Raw genomic sequence first — 17,066 nt, forward strand, 5'->3', positions numbered from 1 at the left:
CCTTACCATGAAGAAGGTTTTCCTGATATCTAGCCTAAATCTGCTCTCTGTCAGTTTGTGACCATTGTTCCTTGTTACCCCAAAAGGCACGCTGGTGAACAGAGCATCTCCGATCCCTTGCTGCGTCCCCCTAATGAATTTGTAGGCAGCTACAAGATCACCTCTCAACCATCTCTTTGGAGGCTGAAGAGGTCCAGGTCCCTCAGTCTCTCATCGCAGCGCTTGTCCTGGAAGCCGCTAACCATACGAGTGGCCCTCCTCTGGACCCTCTCGAGTCTATCAACGTCCTTCTTGAAGTACGGCACCCAAAACTGGACGCAGTACTCCAACTGTGGTCTGACCAATGCCGCATAGAGGGGAAGTATCACCTCCTCAATTCTATTTATCTGCTGATGTATGATAAAATTCAGTTAGCTTTGCTGATGATTTTGTCACACTGATGACTCATGTTCATCTTGGAGTCCACTATGACTGAGATCCCTTTCTGCTTCTGTGCTGCTGAGAAGGTCACTTCCCACCCAGTAGGTATGCTGGATATTTTTTCGCCCTAGGTGGAGAACTCTGTACTCGTCCTTGTTGTACTGCATCCTATTGTGTACTGCCCACTTTTCTAACCTGTCCAGATCTGCTTGCAATTGTTCCCTACTCTACGGAGTGTGCATTTCAGCCCACAATTTAGTATTATCCACAAACTTGGACACAGTACACTTCACACCCACATCCAAGTCACTGATGAAGATATTGAAGAGTACAGGTCCAAGGACCAAAACCTGCGGGACCCCTCTACCCACATCCTTCCAGGTCGATACCAACCAGTCTACTACCACTCTCTGGGTGTGACCACTAAACCAATTTGTCACCCACTGGACCGTGTAAACATCTATGTCACAGCCTCTTAATTTATTTATGAGAATGGGATGGGATACCATATCAAAGGCCTTGCTAAAATCCAAGAAAATGACATCTTCCTCTACGCCTGCATCTAAGCATTTTGCGACCCTGTCATAACATGAACCCAGATTGGTCAGGCATGATCTATCTACTACGAATCCATGCTGGTTTCTGTGCTGCATTACTTTTTGTGCTGGACTCCCACAAATATGATCCTTCATAATCTTTTCAAAGACCTTTCCAAGGATGGAGGTGAGACTCACTGGCCTATAATTACTCAGATCCTCCTTCCTCCCCTTCTTGAAAACAGGGACCCTATTGGCCCTTTTCTAGTCCTCCGGGACCTGACCCGAGCACCACGAGTGCTCAAATAGCCATGCCAGTGGTTCTGCTATGATACCAGCCAATTCCTTCAGTACTCTCGGTTGCAGCTCATCCGGGCCTGCTGACTTGAACAAATCCAGTCCATCCAAGTGACTCCGCACCAAGTCAGTGTCAGTGTCAACAGCTGGTGGGCTGGCATCCCTCTGATGCCCATCTAAGAACCCATTAGGAGACTTATCTTGACCCTTGTTCAGGAACACTGAGGCAAAAAACTCATTGAATACCTCAGCCTTGTCCCTGCTGTCTGTCACAAATTACTCCGTCTTGTTCAGTAGGGGTCCTATGCTGCCCTGTGCCTTCCTTTTACTCCCAACATACCTAAACAAAAGACTTTTTGTTTCTTTAATTTGTGTTGCCAGCCTCAGGTCTGTAGTTGCTTTGGCTTTTCTAACTGCCTCCCTGCAAGTGTGGGCCAACTAAATATACTCCTCCTCAGGAGCTTCCCACTTCTTGGTTGTGGAACATTATCTAGATGTTAGTTAATAGCCAGTCTGATGATGATAATATTATAGCAGCTTGTTTGTACAGACAAACAAGGATTTAAATAAAAATTTAGCTACAGCCACAACTAAAGGAAAGCAAGGAAAAATTTCTAATGAAATCATGTTGGAATCATGTATGTATTCATTTTTGTAATTATTATGAAAGAGATTACTATTAATAGTGATCACCTCTCTTCATTAGGGATCTTTCAGTGAAGTCAAGATGCTGAAGTTTTGGAGATGTAAACATTTCATTACCCAAGATGCACTAATTTACAGAGATTGGGTGAAAAAAAAATAGAATTCAAAAACAGATTTTTTTTAAAAAGTAAAAGGAGGTACAGGAAAACCAGTAATTTTATTTCCTTGACATTTAATGTTCTACTCTTCAGTGTTCATTATAACACATAAGTTCTTTTAAAAAAAATAAAATTATATGCATACGTGGCAAATTTCTACTGTCATTCCTCTGACTTGCAGTAATTACAGACTTTACTTTCTGGTTGCCTAAAAGATAAATTTGAGGAAGCTCATGAGCCTCCTCATACTCTGTGAAATAAATAAGCTACTTCTTTATATGCCAACTCCTCCAATCACAACTATTAGCAGTTTTCTAAAACAAAAAAAATCTCACAGTATGCACCCAAATGGACCACCCTTCAAGTAAGATCATTTTCTTTTGATCAGAGTGACCATTGGGACTACACACAGACTCTGCATATATTTATATGCACTTGCCATTCCAGGGCAGAAATAACCAAATGGGCTCCCTTGCTACTCAATTCCTTCTTGCCACCACTGTAACAGACAAGAATTAGCAGCTTCAGCTTGTGATCCTAGCACTCTAATACTTAAAATTGTATTTTATTTATCCAGTTGACAAAATGTAAAATAATAGGCAAAAAGCTGAGGATCTTCAGCTCCAGATCACTGACCTTATTGTTGAGGAAAAAATCGACAACTTAAGTCCTGCTACATCTCTAAGGCAGTATGAATGTTATATCTCTTAACACCAGTTTTGCATTTGAGAAGGCCACATTCTTTACAATTGCTTCATCTGCAAATTTTTCTCCCAACAGGCCTAAAAAGCCAGAGATGCTTGCCTGAAATAATATCTTCAGAGGAATCAATGTCAGACAATCCCAATTCAGATTTGGGATTTGAAAGATGACTGAACTACTCACAAACCAGATTGGACTAGCAGTCATGTTAGACATACCCCTTCTAGTGCTCCAATTGTCACAGTTACTGGGAGGCCCCAGTCAGTCCCTCCTACTGGCTAAGGCAGAAAGAACTATTAGTACTCCAAACTCAGCAGCAAATTCCTTCTTTGGTAGCACAGTATATAGGCTGTCATACTTATAACTCATCCACAATCTTTCCTTTAAAGCTTGACCTATACTGAAGTTCAGCACTACTGCCTAATGCATGTCCTTTGGCATCAGCAAGCACCATGCAAGACAAGTTTAGTCACTGAAACTTCTGTATATTCAGATATTACACTGATACAGTCCATGATGATGGAATTCAAATTAAAGAATGACACAGAGCACTTCGGTGCTCTACTCCTATAAAGAGGGGAGGTGTCACAGAGCACTGAGGTGCCTGCCATCATGCAGGAGATGGAGAAGGTAAAGGCTTACATGGCAAACTATGAGGCGTTGCACAATCGGAACCTGTCCCTTGAAAAGGAGTTAGAAGCCAAGGTAAAAGAGAGCAATGGGTTACGGTCCCAGTTACAGGGTGGGAAGATGAAAAAAGACCACCTTGGGGAACAAGTATAGCTCCTTAAAATACTCCTAGAGGACAGCTCGGCCAAAGAGGCAGTGGCTAACACAGAGAGGGAGCAGTCACAGCTTCAAATGCAAACTCTAAGGCAACAGATCCAGGCGTTAGAAGCAGAAAACAAAACGCTACAGGTGGCAAGCAGTCAGATGGCTACGAAAGGCCAAAGTCCTGGGGAGCCAGAGGTGCCAGGGGTAGCAACACAGACAGAAGTAGGACAGATAGCCCCAGCAGTGAGGTTTGCAGATGCGATGCAAGAGCAGCTGGAGACGCTAGGAGCCCAACTAGTGGTGATCACGGTTAAGACTGAATGCCAAGAGCAACACCAGGAGATGGAGGTGGTGAAAGGGTTGCTGAGGGAAGTGGAGGCACAACTAACGACTGCACGGCTAGAGGGCCGGAAACCTCCAGAGCAGGTGAAGTTCCCTGGATGCCGAGGCCCAGAGGATCCAAGAGAGGAGGCCGGACCGGGGCCACCGCAGAGGAGCAGTCCAGAGAAGGGATCAGTAGAGATGAAGCTTACAGCCCTACAAGAAGAGGTCCTGCCAGCCCTCCTGGAATGCTGGAATAAGAGATGGGACCAATGGGTAGAGCAGCATATGCAAGATATGGGTTGGCTAAGACAGCAGCTGAGAGAGCTATTCCTGCTGCAAGGCAAGGAAGGAAGTGCAGCCCTCAGACAAGGGCAGCCAGTGGGGGCCGACTTAGGAGATGTGGAGACAACAGAGAAGGATGAACAGATTTCCCCAGAAAGGTGGACCTCTCATGCGACCGACCATGACGAGATGCATATGGTCCAGCACCTAAGGCAGCAACAGCCCAGGACAGACCCAGCTGAGCCCAGCAAAAGAAGGGGCAACCAGGGCAAGAGTTGAGGAGAAGGGAACAACTTCCAAAGAGGGGATGAGGGCCGGATAAAACGCCACAGATTTATGTGAGTAACATCCCTAGACAGGTCAGGTGGCGGATGCTAAGAAGTGTTATTGAAGGAAAAGATGGAGGAGTGGCCTACGTGAAAATCTATAAGGGGCCTGGAGGAAAACCCACTGGCCAGGGAAAAGTAGAGTTTTGGAAAGAGGAGTATGCCCAGAAAGCGATGAACAGACAGTGGGAGATCTGGGGAAGGCTTCAGGATCTCCAGGGAGTATTAGACAGGCAAAAGAGCCCACAATTTGCCCCGAGACCAGGGTACATGGGGATGGAACATAGAAGGGCCAGAAGTGAGAGGGAGAAAGAACCCCAAAAGGTAGGCTAGAGCTTGACCAATGGAAGGCTGATTTACCAAGGTCGGCCAGTGTGGGGGGACTGCCCGTGGCGGGGCTAATCCCATAAAATCCCGCATGGTGTGCCTTGGGTAAAAGGCGAGTTGGAGGCACCTTAAAACCTCCGCCCCTGCGCATCTGTATGGTTGAAGAACAAGAGCCTAGACCTAACAGAATGAAGGACAAACGTGTGTGGAAGATGAGAATGAAGACTCGGCTCGGTGAGTGCAAACCTTAAGAGGGGAGGTGTGTCACAGAGCACTTTGGTGCTCTGCTCCTATAAAGAGAGGAGGTGTCACAGAGCACTGAGGTGCCTGCTACTTGTGAAGCAGCAAGTAAGGAGCCCAGCTGCAGGTTGCCAGGGTAACCAGTGGGAGTCAGCTGACCAGAAGGGGCAGGGCCTGGCTCCCATTTAAACCCAGGCTGGGGCCAGGCAAGCAGTTCCCTCCCAGCAGCCATAGAGGAAGGAGCTTTGCCGGACTGAACAAAGAGGAGAGGCTAGACTGCAGGTACCACTTCAGAACTGGGGGAAGGATAGAGCACCCCTGAATTGGTGGGACTAATGTTGTAGCCAAGCGGCTTGAATTTATGTTGCAGCCTAGGGGCTTGAGCTATTTACTGTTTACAACCGGTGGTTTGGGTGAGGCTATTAGGGGTTGGAGGCAGCCTCATACAGGACCCCCAGTGGCGTGGGGACGCCGGTGCCGGAAAGGGCGCAGCATTTTGGGGTGCAGAGACTCCAGCTCTAGAGCGAAGGGGCCAGGCATGGCTACGACCCCCTGAGCCTATCTGAGGGTGTTCGAGACTCCGAGGAGGAGAGTTGGGGCCACGCACGGCTACGGCCACCTGAGCCCACCTGAGCATGAGAAGCCTCAGAGCAAGGGGACAGCGTGAGCAGCCCCAGAGCAAGAGAGCAGCGACTGGCGAGTGCCAGAGGGTGCAGCTGCGAGACAAGGCTGTGGAAAGCCAGAGCACCAGAGAGGGCGTGGTGAGAGACAGACCAAACAACGTCCAGTACATCAGCAAGGCTTGGGGTGTGGTAAAGGGGCAGATGGAGCCACACATAGACCATGAGGCTGTGGTGCCCGGAACCCCATTACCAGAGCAAGACTCGGGGTAGCAGGGAGAACCGTGGCCAAGGGGATGAAAGGCAGCCTCCCTTTATTCTATACAAGATCAAGATGTGGCGGGCAAGAACAAGGGTGCTTTAACGCAAACTTGGCACGGTGGGGGGGTAGGGGAGATCACGACCGCCCCTAGGACACCGCCCCGTAACAGAGATGAATCCAACATCAGCTATGTTCTCCATGCTGCCACCTTGGTATCACCTACAACTACAAATTCTGGAGACTTGGCTATTATGCCTAAGACACTGAGTTGACATTGATAACAGCTCCAAGACTCTGTTAGTACTGGATCCGAGGATAATAAAAATGGAGATTATACTGTGTCAACCTCCACCAACACTATCTCACCGAAGATTGTTCCAGTCTCCTCAACATTCTTAAGTTTCTCAGATAATGTCCTCCTCATAAGGAAGCTTACTGTTTGCTCTTCCTTATTAGTCAATAGCAGGAAGCCTTCTCCCAGTGAGTTATGTCTCAATTCCATGGGTCAATCCATGAATGCAAGCCAAATTTCAGGACACTCTTCCACGCATCAAGAGACATGAATTGAAGAGGGTCCAAACTGACTGTATCCCTCCTTCCTGATCTCACATACCCATACCTCTCATGGCATGGAGACTTATTCAAGCAGGTCATCATGGTATATGTCTCTGTGGTAGACACATCCTCATAATTTAGATTTCCTTCATCCAAACAAACTGCTTCCTCCAGCTAGGCCTCCTAGAACGATGCAAACACCTCAGCCAGATGAATTAGATCCCATCTAAGATAACAGTATGTAGATTCTGCTGCTCCTACTGCAATGATATCATTCTCCATCATATATACACTATTAATGACTCTTAAAGCCTTCAAAATCTTCTGAAGAAAATGGTAGATACCTGAGAAGTGTCTGTAGAAGGCATCCAAGAAAGTCACCTGAACTGTTTGACAACTTGGACCTTTAGATTCTAGATACATTAGCAATGGCAATTAATACAGAAATCCTGCCATTTCTAAAGATAAGATACCTTTGCCATGTCTCTCCAAACAGATCTAAATATATCTACATTAATCTTGTTGTAGAACCCCAGAATAGCTGCAATACAACTGAAAACAGGAACAACCTAATCTTTCTCAGTCAATAGGTAACTTCACACTTTGTCTAACTACCCCACAATTAATTTTTTTTTTATAGATGGGTTCATGGTAGAAATAGAAATGGTAAAAATTAGGAGAATAATATTTGTAAAACATGTGTTATGCCTTATTAGAAGTACAGTCTTTCAACCATAGGGAAATAAACTTAGCTGAAATCTTCCATATTTAAAAAAGTGTACAGAAGCTGTGTCTTTTATGAAGAAAAACAATTTTTTTCAGAAAAGCACTGTACCTTGGGGGTAAAATCTAATTCTTCTTCTCCTGAAGAAAGCCAGCTGTCATCACCTTCACCTTTTTCAGAACTTCTTAAATAAGAAACATAAAAGTAAAAATAAGACTCTTTCTCACTCTTGAAGGTTTGCTAAAACATGTCAGATATCTTTTAAATCTTACCTTACTGAGTCTCCTTGGGAAAGGTCATCTATAACTGTTCAAATATTGATTAAAAAATAAATGTTAGCATTGAAAGCATAAAACTTTGAAGTTGCCAGCAATTTATAAAAATATTTAGCATGTGCAAGCATTAAAGTAATTCCAAGATGAATTTTATATAGATGTCTTAATCCAGAGTAGCATGAATGAAATATATTCTCTAAATAACTGGTCTGTCAGAAGAAAAATGCTGTCACAGAAAGCAACAAATGATGTTTTCTGTTCTGTAGCTTCTTTCACACCACAGTGCAAAATAATATCAAGCAAATGTAAATCTGGTTGCATGTTTCTGTGGAAGATAACTTCTAAGACTTTTAAAAAATTCAGAAGAGAGCTAATTCATATACAGAAACTTTTAGGGTTTAATATCTGGACTAGGTGCTGCACACTGATAGTATATTAAACCACATCCTACACTTGATCCCTGTACCCTAATCAGTGTTACTGTGAAACATAAGCAGAACATAAAGCAGGTTTAATCAGAATCTAAAAATTAAACTTAAAAGAGAATCTATAAATGGTGCACAAAATTGAATGATACCATTCTATCACCCACTTAGCCCATTCAGAATGAATGGGATGCAAGTGAAACATCTTGCACTCTGGCAAACCCTCAGAAGTGGAAAGGGAATAACCTGTACAGGTATTTAAGATACCGTAATAAGCAACAATTTTTTCAAATTGTGGAGCCATCACAATTGTGGAGATATTTAAGAAGAACTAAGAAAATGTAACCTTTAGGAAGGGACTATAAACACTCTTCTGTGCATTGGACAATACTCAAACACTATTGCATGCTATTTTTGAAATTTTATTGCTAAATGAGCCAATATAATTTTGCCTTTTCTGACTTCCCATGAAGCATTCTATCTTCCTTGTTAAAGTATCCAAAACCATGGAAATCAAACATCAAAAACTCATGTTAAGTAAAAGACTGATAAACATAACACAGCCAGAAAACTCAACCCTGATAGGATAATTACAGTATGTCAACTACTTAACTGCAGACCATTTCCAGCACTCCTGTTTTAATCCTGGGAAGCTTATTTTGGAGTCTGGCTGATTATTTTTCATTATCTGAACAGAAATTTATACTTTAGTTTATTGTTTACATGTACAGCATCATTCTTGCCAGTTGTAACTTCAATTTTGGGGATAAGTGAAAGTACTGACAATATCATTTTTGATGGCTAAAATGTTTAAAAGCAAGTAGTTTCAGTGAAATATGTTATTTCTTCAGAAGAGGATGTTCTCAATTTATTTTTATTTTTTTCCACCAGAATTCAGATCAGGTAGCCTGTTGATTGTTCTTCAGACATGGATTTTCGTTCAAACCCATCTTTATCAAATTTGTAGGCTTAAATGAAAAACAATAACACAGTTTTGCAATACTATAGGATTCACACAAAATTATAACAACAAAAACCCAAACTAAAAACAATTTAATAACTAGAAGTAAACTATTAACATAAAGCTTGTAAATAAAGAAAAAAATGTTTGCAACTGTCTAGTTGGTCTAATAAAAGATATTGCCTCCAGCACACTGACAGCTATTAAAATAGGAACTTGGATTTGAACAAATATACTAAATACAAATGTGTATACAAGTTTTGATATTTGGCATGACATGTTTCACACTGGAAAGCTTATTATATAGAATACCTTTCCCTGAATCTCTTGTTCTTGATGTCTGGTTGGGAGATTGCTGCATTTCTATATATAGGAAAAGGCATGGAAAGGACAGATGAAACAATGAAATCAGAAAATAAATTTGGAAAGTAGGAAATAAATGTATATAGAAATATAAAACAGTGGAAGAAACATACCTGCTGGCTATTAAGTATTTAACAATTATGAGAGTACTGAATTCAAAAAGCAATGCAACTTGTGCAGACTACTGAAGAAAGTAGCTAAGTAGTTAATTTTCAATATGCTCTCTATAAATTGAAATATCATTTCAATTTTTTTAAACACTTCTTTACAAGATTTGTATTTTACAAATGCCTCCCTGAACTTGTACAATCCTAAAATATTGCAAACTATTTATTTAGGGTTTTTTTTAGCAAAACCCAATCCATGGAGTGCAGGTGTAATTTTTACTCCATACATGAACTATAAAAAACAGTGTCTATATAGTAGTTTAGTATTTGCCTGATGACAGACCTAAAAACTTTTGAAAAGTATTGTGTACTAAAACTGTACTGTTTCTGTGGTAGTAAGCTAAAATTCGAAGCTTCATGCTCCAGGTATTGTACTGGAAAAGCCTGCTTTCAACATAACACATTTAAATTCAGGGCACATCCTTCAATTAGGAAGTGAAACCATCTACTCACAGACACTGGTTGCTTAAGTATGTTTCTAGTACTCATTAATAAAGCCATGGTTTTAAATCAGCGCACTTTAAATCACTGTCTTGTCATTTATGCTTTCAGTGATAATGAGACCTGCATTTGATGCTCATTTGTGGTCCTTCATAAATCCCACTGAAATGGTGAATGCATCCTTTCTACCCCAGAGCAACACATTAGAAGAGGATTTTTTCCTGGAACATGGGGAAAAACAGGATACAGGCTGACCTCCACCAACTCCTGAGAAAATGCCCAAGAAAATAGTTCAGACCGGAGCTGAATGTAGGTTTTCTGACAATGTGCTATGAGGTAGAAAAGATACTTCTAGAGGCAGCAGAAGATGCAGCTTCCCCAGAGCCAATGCATAATCTTAGTACTTCTAAATAAATGAGTCTGAACGTCTGCTGGTGTAACTAATCTGGGGTAACGGGCAACTACCCTACCCGCCAATGGTAGGGAGGGCCATGTGAAAAAAAAAAAATGGCTTTTGCAACAGCTGCATGATTACAGCAACAATGGCAATTGAAGATTACCCCTGCCCCTGTGTGCAGCAGCTGCCCCAGGTGCTTGGCTACGTTCTCACACTACTGGTTCAAACTTCTTTTAGGTCCTGAAAGGGAAATGAAAAGAGCCTGGAAGACCTCAAAGAATTCAAACAGAAATGCTACAAGGTTCCCTCACTAACTTTTCTTCCCCATGTCTGTGTTGTAGGTTCTCTCATGGGAGGGCAATTAGGCCAACATTATTCAATCCATTAGTTATTTTATCTGTGGTCATGGATATAGTAGGCTAAGTTGAACACTGTCTTTATCAAACACTAGAACTGTGATGTTTCAAATAATATTTTTCTTTCATTGCATGGTGAATTTAGAATCTGGACATTCTCTACCAGAAAAAAAAAATATGGACAATCTGGACTTGACAGAGGCCTTTTAAGATCCTATTTTTAAAGTGACAGAATAGTTAAGGAGGAAGTAAGAAGTCAGGCTCCTAAGCACATAGACCCATATTTCTAGGCTGTGAGTGATAGTAATGACTTGTCACCATCTATAAAATACTTGACAAAAAATTAGCAGTTTTGTGGGCAAATGGGGAAAGCATTTTACAAAACTTTGCATCAATTTGAATCTATGATGCTAATTTTCAAATGAGTTCCAAGATGAATTATTCTTCCCATTTTACAATTGAGACTGGTGCCTGAGATACAAAGCAGGCCTAAACTGTCTCATCTGCCCATTTATTTGAAGTGATTCAGGTTGTTAAGAGTCAAACTTGATCCCTGTGTTATTTTTCAGATACACTGCATGGTTATAACCAAAATGACAACAATGAAAAAAAAAAAAAAGGACAACAAAGCAGGCACTAAAAAAACAGCTGCTGAAATACCACCTAGACAGCTAGGCCAGGAACAAGAAGAGGCAAAGTATGGAACAAATAAGGAGCCACTAGGATCCAAAAGTGCTAGAATCAACTGCTGATGTGCTAGAATCAAGTGCTGATGAACAGTCTAATAGTGACATGTTCCTTTGGTGATATCAGTCAACAAGGAACTATGTAACAGTTTTGAGCAAAATGTTTTAAGCATGGGAGAGTTGGCACTCTGTGGGCAGTTTACAATGCAGCTTGGGGTCCCACAAGGTTTTCATGCATTTTCAAAAACTGTAATTAGCTGCACTTCAAGACCATCTGTTCAAGACCACTTACAGCACTATAAAAATTTGTGACATTATATAGTATCATGTGCAATGTAACATCTGCTCTTAAAATATAGCAAATATGAGTTTATACTGCTCCTACTTTATAAAGGGAACTTCATAATGGGGCCTGTATTTTGTTTGTATCATATATTTTTAGCGTTTCATCAGATTGCGCTGGTAGACTGGATTTTATGAAGTCTATACAGCAGAGCTGTCAACTAGGCAGTTCTGAAAGATTAGCACATGGCCTATAGTCTCCTGGCAAGGCTAGTATGCCTCTCCCATTCCCTGCACTGGTAGCTGTGTTCTTCAGGGTCCCCTGCCCTCCTCCAGCTTCTATGTACTTTTTGCTCCTGCTCCCAGGGGTGGTGCAGTGCAGCAAGAGGTGTGTGGGCTGCCTAAGCTGTGTGCAGTTTGGATGCAGGCTGGGATGCTTTCACTACATGCAAGGAAAGCAGGAGCTAGGCTACCTGTACTGCAGGTGGGCAGATGCCTAACGGAGGGGAGTTTAGAGAATGTACTAGGGGGCTCTGTTGCAGGAGGGATGGGCTGTCCATGAGGCATACACAGACGGAGAAGAGGGGGCTGGACTCCCCGCATGGCGTGCAAGGCCAGGAAAGGAGAAGCCAGGCTGCTTGCACTGTATGTACAGGGAGGGAAGCGCATTAAGCTGCCTGCGCAGCAGAGGAGAGCCCAGTTGTGCTGCCCGGTCCCTGGCTGCCCAACAGCTGGACAACCTTGCAGCAGAGGATTCTTTTACATATTTACTTGAATATAAGATGACATCTCAATAGATGTCTGAGACACTGAGTTGACATTATAACAAATTTATAAATTTGCTATCATTTTCCAGGTACAGAATATATTTTTTGCAGCTGGACTTGAATTTGTCCCTCTCCTGCTGCTACATCAAGGAAAATAAAATCGGGAGTGGGAGGGGGGAAGAAAGGGTGCATCACACAGCCCCCTTCCCCTTTGCCCCACTCCCATCATCTTCTCCCTGCAGTCCCTTCCCCACCCCTTACTGTCACTTCCACGTGCAGTCCCTTACACCTCCTCCCTGGCATGGGGAAGTGAGGAGATAATTTGAAAAAACTGACCCTGAAATAAACATAATTTGCCATATAGGCAAATTACTACAAGTACCCATAGATTTAGGTCATTCAGAATTGATACTTTTTACCTTTTTTGAAACAGCAGCAAGCTTTATCACAAGTACTCCATAAACACACGTTAAAGCAGCACTTTCATACCTACTTATATATAGTACAAAGTACGTTTTTGAAGTTTTTTTCCAAGGCCAAATCAGTTTCAAATCAGTTCCAAATTCAATTGGGAAAAGCCCAATAGTCAAGTTCCAAAAATCAACTGAGCAGAATTCAACTGTCAAGTCTGCATGGCTCTACCATTAAGCAAGTATCCTCTCCCTCCCAGACCCAGAAGTCTGGGGCTTTGGGAATTCCCAAAATCCAGACAGGCATCCTACATGCAAGCCCCAGGGCTGGAGAGCTTTGGGGTTCAGATACCCCCAGTCTCACTTGATCTTAACCAAAATGCCAAGAAGCCAACATATTAGCCAAAAACTATGCATGTAGTACAAGCTATTAGTTTCAAATCAGTTCCAAATTCAACTGGGAAAAGCCCAATAGTCAAGTTCCAAAAAATCAATAATATTTATTTATATATCTCCCCATACCTATGTATATATCTATATCTTCCTGTACCATTACAGTTCTGTCTCATGGCTGATCTGGTTCACTTAACAGTCCATGACACACACCTACAATTAAACCATCATCATCCCTGTTACAATAGTTGCAACTGCACACCCACATACCCATCACTATCTTCTTTACCCATCACAATCATGTAGAAAACCACCTCAGCTCCCTCTTCCTTCACCTTCCTCCCCCCCCTTCCAAATCCCCCACCTGTCTCCCCAGTCTTTTCACTTGTCATTGTCATAGTCATCACCATCATCGCTATTGTCATCACTGTCATCACTCTCTCTGATGGTCCCACTTTTGAATGGTCTGTGGCAATCTTTTCTCTTCCATAAGTCCTTCACTGTCTTCTACCCGATTTTTTCTGTCATCTTCTTGTAGTACACCTGTAGCTCACTCACTCCCATTTTGATGCAGTCCTTGACTTGGAAGTCCATGTGCCTATATCTGACCAGGTTCCTGATCTTCCACAGGGTGCTCCTGAAGCAGGAGATGAACCGGTTCAAGCAGGCTGTCAGGGGCTCTTACTACTTTGTCAGGTATCTGAACAACTCTGCCTTTCTGGGGAGGGTCTTGACCCCTGGACGATTACTGTCCTCCACCTTCCTGGCATACGGGCAGTTCCAGAGGAGGTGGTCGATTGCTTCCTTCTTCCACTTGCAGGTTCTCATGGGACAGTTTGGTGAGCTTCTCTGCCCCTGTATCTCAGTGCCCACATGGAGAGTGCCCAGTAGGCAGTTCCCTGTGCTGCTTCCGCAGGTCTTCATGGAAAATCTGCTCTCACATGGCCTGTCAGCTATCTCTGGGTAGTACATCTATGGGTGACAGTCTGTCCCTTGCCCTTACCATCTCCTGCATCTTATGGTGGTTCATCGGGGCCACTGGGTCCTTATTGTCCAGTTCGCATTTGTTCCAGGAATGTTCCAAGACCTTGTAGGACCATATCAGCTCCAAGGTCTTCAGGGTGAGTTGGGCAGCGTGTATACCTGCCAATATCACAGCAGATGCCCTGCAAAGTATCTTATGGAGCATGCCATTTTGGATTCTGCTCTGGTTGTCAGTTTGCAGATCTGGCTTGTGTATCTGGCCCAAAGGAACAGCAAGATGTTCAGCACTCTTCAGCCCCCAGTCCATTTAGTCTTGTATGGTGTGGTTCTCACAACCTCTTTCTGGAGCCCCAGAAGAATATTCACATAGCTCTTTGGATTCTATGGATGATTTTCTCCTGGGGCAGGGGGACGACCAGTATAGTATACAGAAACACTGGTAGCAACACCACCACATGCCACACCCCTTCACCCCCACTGACAGGCAGCACATGTTCCACAGTTCCAGTCTCTGCTTGACTTTGGCCTTTGTCTTTTCCCAAGGCTCTGTCTGTTCAGCTCTGGGTCAAACTCCATCCTAAGGATCTTCATCCCACCGTGGGGAATGGAGATTCCCCAGGGCTGACAGGTCTCCGAGTTTACCCAGTACCAGGCAGGTACTCTTGCTCCCATTGAGCTTGGCCTCGGCCACCACTCTGTATACCTGTGTGTGTTGTAACAGTATTTCCATTGACCATTTGTCACTGCACAGGGTGCTGAGATCATACATGAATGCTAAGACCCTTGTCTCTGCCTTGATTCCCCTAGGAATCTTCACTCCACTTATCTGATTGTAGCAATCTCACCTGAGTTGCTACAATAGCAGTTCCATTATGCAGATGAAAAGGATCAGGGAGAGTGGGCAGCCCTGCCAGACACCCAACTCTACTGTGATCGGGGCGGTCAGAAAACCACTTACCAGTGCCCTGGTGCTCACATCGGTGTACAGTATCTTTATCCAGGTAATGAAGGTTGGGGGGACCCTATCTTCTTCGAACAGGAAACACTGAGACATTTGGTAGCAGGCTTTCTTTAAGTTGGGATTCAGCACAACAGTATTCAGCCTTCTGCCCTACTGTTACAGCAGGGTTCCATGAATCTGTTGCTCCAGCACCGTGCACAACTGGTCTTTGTGAATCACAGTACCAATAAACAGACTTAAAACACTTGGCAAGGATTCTGGCTACCAGTTTATAGTTGAAGTTCAGGAGTGTTATGGGTCTCCAGTTCTTCAAATCCTCCCTTGACCCTTCTTACAGAGCATAAGCTATGCTTGATATTAGTCCAAAGCCAAAAGACTCATGATTTATGACATAGTTCACTGGGCTGGGCCCCACTGGAATTTAAAGTCACGGTGACCCCACAGCATAGCACTGCTTAGCATGTGTATATACTCCAGATACCCCCACAAAGAATCCATGTACTACTAATTAGCCCCTGTGTGTCCTGGGACCCTCTGAAAATTTATATGCGGATCAGGTATAAGGCAACCTGGTCTGGCTCCACCTCATGGAGGGTGGAGCTGCACCAATAATATGTAACAGGCTGAGAAAAGGGGCAACAAAAGGATTCTAGGTGAACTGTTTGGGGTCCTGCTTGGTGATGTTTGCCAGATACTTAAGGCTAGTGAAGAAACAGAAATAATTGGAAATGGGAAGAAAAGGCATACCTCAGCTGTGAGAATGAAGAGGACACCAAAATATATGCTATGTAGTGGCTTACCATGACTTGAAAAAAGTTAGTGCTGAGGGTCAGGGTCACTGAGTGCAGTGGCTACTACCATATATCTTATGCAGATGGGCTGCACTAACCTGTCCTTGTAGTAAGTTACCTGGCAGGGGAAATACCATGACCACCAAGGTGGTTTTCCTACTGGCAGAGGAAAACCACGAACATGGCAGGGTTACGCAAAACGCAGGGGCACCTGAACCCCAAGCCCTGCCTGTAGGATCCTCACCAAAGGATTTGGAAGCATCTGACGCCCCAGGTGGGGGTGAAGGATGCTTACTGGTAGCAGGGCCACATATGGTTCTTGAATGAATCTCACAAATTTAGAACTAATTTGGTTGATTTGACTTGGGACAGGAATAATTTTCCTTAAAAAAAAGTTTCCATCAGTATATTTGCTCCATGTGGGCCATGTATTTTATAGTCATACTCAGTGATGGCTGCACTTAATCAGCTTCATAGTTGGTTTCTACTAATGAGAACATGCTGCTTTTGGCAGCAGTTTAATGATACACAATGTATTTAATGAGCTTTCCCTGTATGCAATTATAAGACAAGGATCTTTTTCCCCCGTGCTGATTAAGGGGAAAAACCCTCATCTTGTATTCAGGTAAATACAGTATTTATTTAACATCTTTTCTTCATTATGTCATTCGTTATTTGTGTATCATCTGTGTTAAGATGATGTCAATCAATTGACATCACCATTCAGAAACATACATTGATGTAAGAGTCAACAACCAAACCGGACTTTGTTCCATAATGTACCTTATTTCTTCCAAGGACACAATGTATATATGAAAACCATATTTTTGTTCCTTATGAAGATATATACACTTCAAAGAAACAGTTTGTAACATCAAACATCTTCACAGCAGCATAACCATTCCACTCACTGACTACCAGTGAGAAATAAAAGTGAATCGATTCCTGCTATTTAAATAAAAGATAGGAACAATTAATTTGTTTGTGTATATAATATATACAAATATACACACACATTCTGTAGAAGCCATATTACAGAGCTTGCTACTTTTCCATTGAATTTCTCACTCCTCCCTTTACTACAGAAAGAAAAAAAATCTCCAACTTAATGCACAGATCAACCTATAGTTCTTGGTAAACAAAGCCAACACATCAGAAGGGGGCAGATAGCAAGAAAAATTATTTACCTGAAAAAAAACAGCAACAGAAATTTCA

The 17,066-nt window shown here is 42.9% G+C and overlaps 1 protein-coding gene across 1 annotated transcript in view; it reads right to left on the reverse strand.

The window, feature by feature from the left end:
* The window catches only part of ANKRD26 (ankyrin repeat domain 26), a 147,582-nt gene that overhangs the window by 108,323 nt on the left and 22,193 nt on the right, over positions 1-17,066 (reverse strand). Inside the window, exons 8-10 of the mRNA XM_019509242.1 lie at positions 9,166-9,216; positions 7,465-7,498; positions 7,304-7,376 (exon numbers count right to left, since the gene is read on the reverse strand). Coding sequence (XP_019364787.1) covers positions 7,304-7,376; positions 7,465-7,498; positions 9,166-9,216 — 158 coding nt within the window. The remainder of the gene's footprint in view (positions 1-7,303; positions 7,377-7,464; positions 7,499-9,165; positions 9,217-17,066) is intronic.

This window comes from Gavialis gangeticus, unplaced genomic scaffold, assembly GCF_001723915.1.
Source record: "Gavialis gangeticus isolate Ggan-Ray unplaced genomic scaffold, GavGan_comp1, whole genome shotgun sequence".
NCBI classification, from domain to species: domain Eukaryota; kingdom Metazoa; phylum Chordata; order Crocodylia; family Gavialidae; genus Gavialis; species Gavialis gangeticus.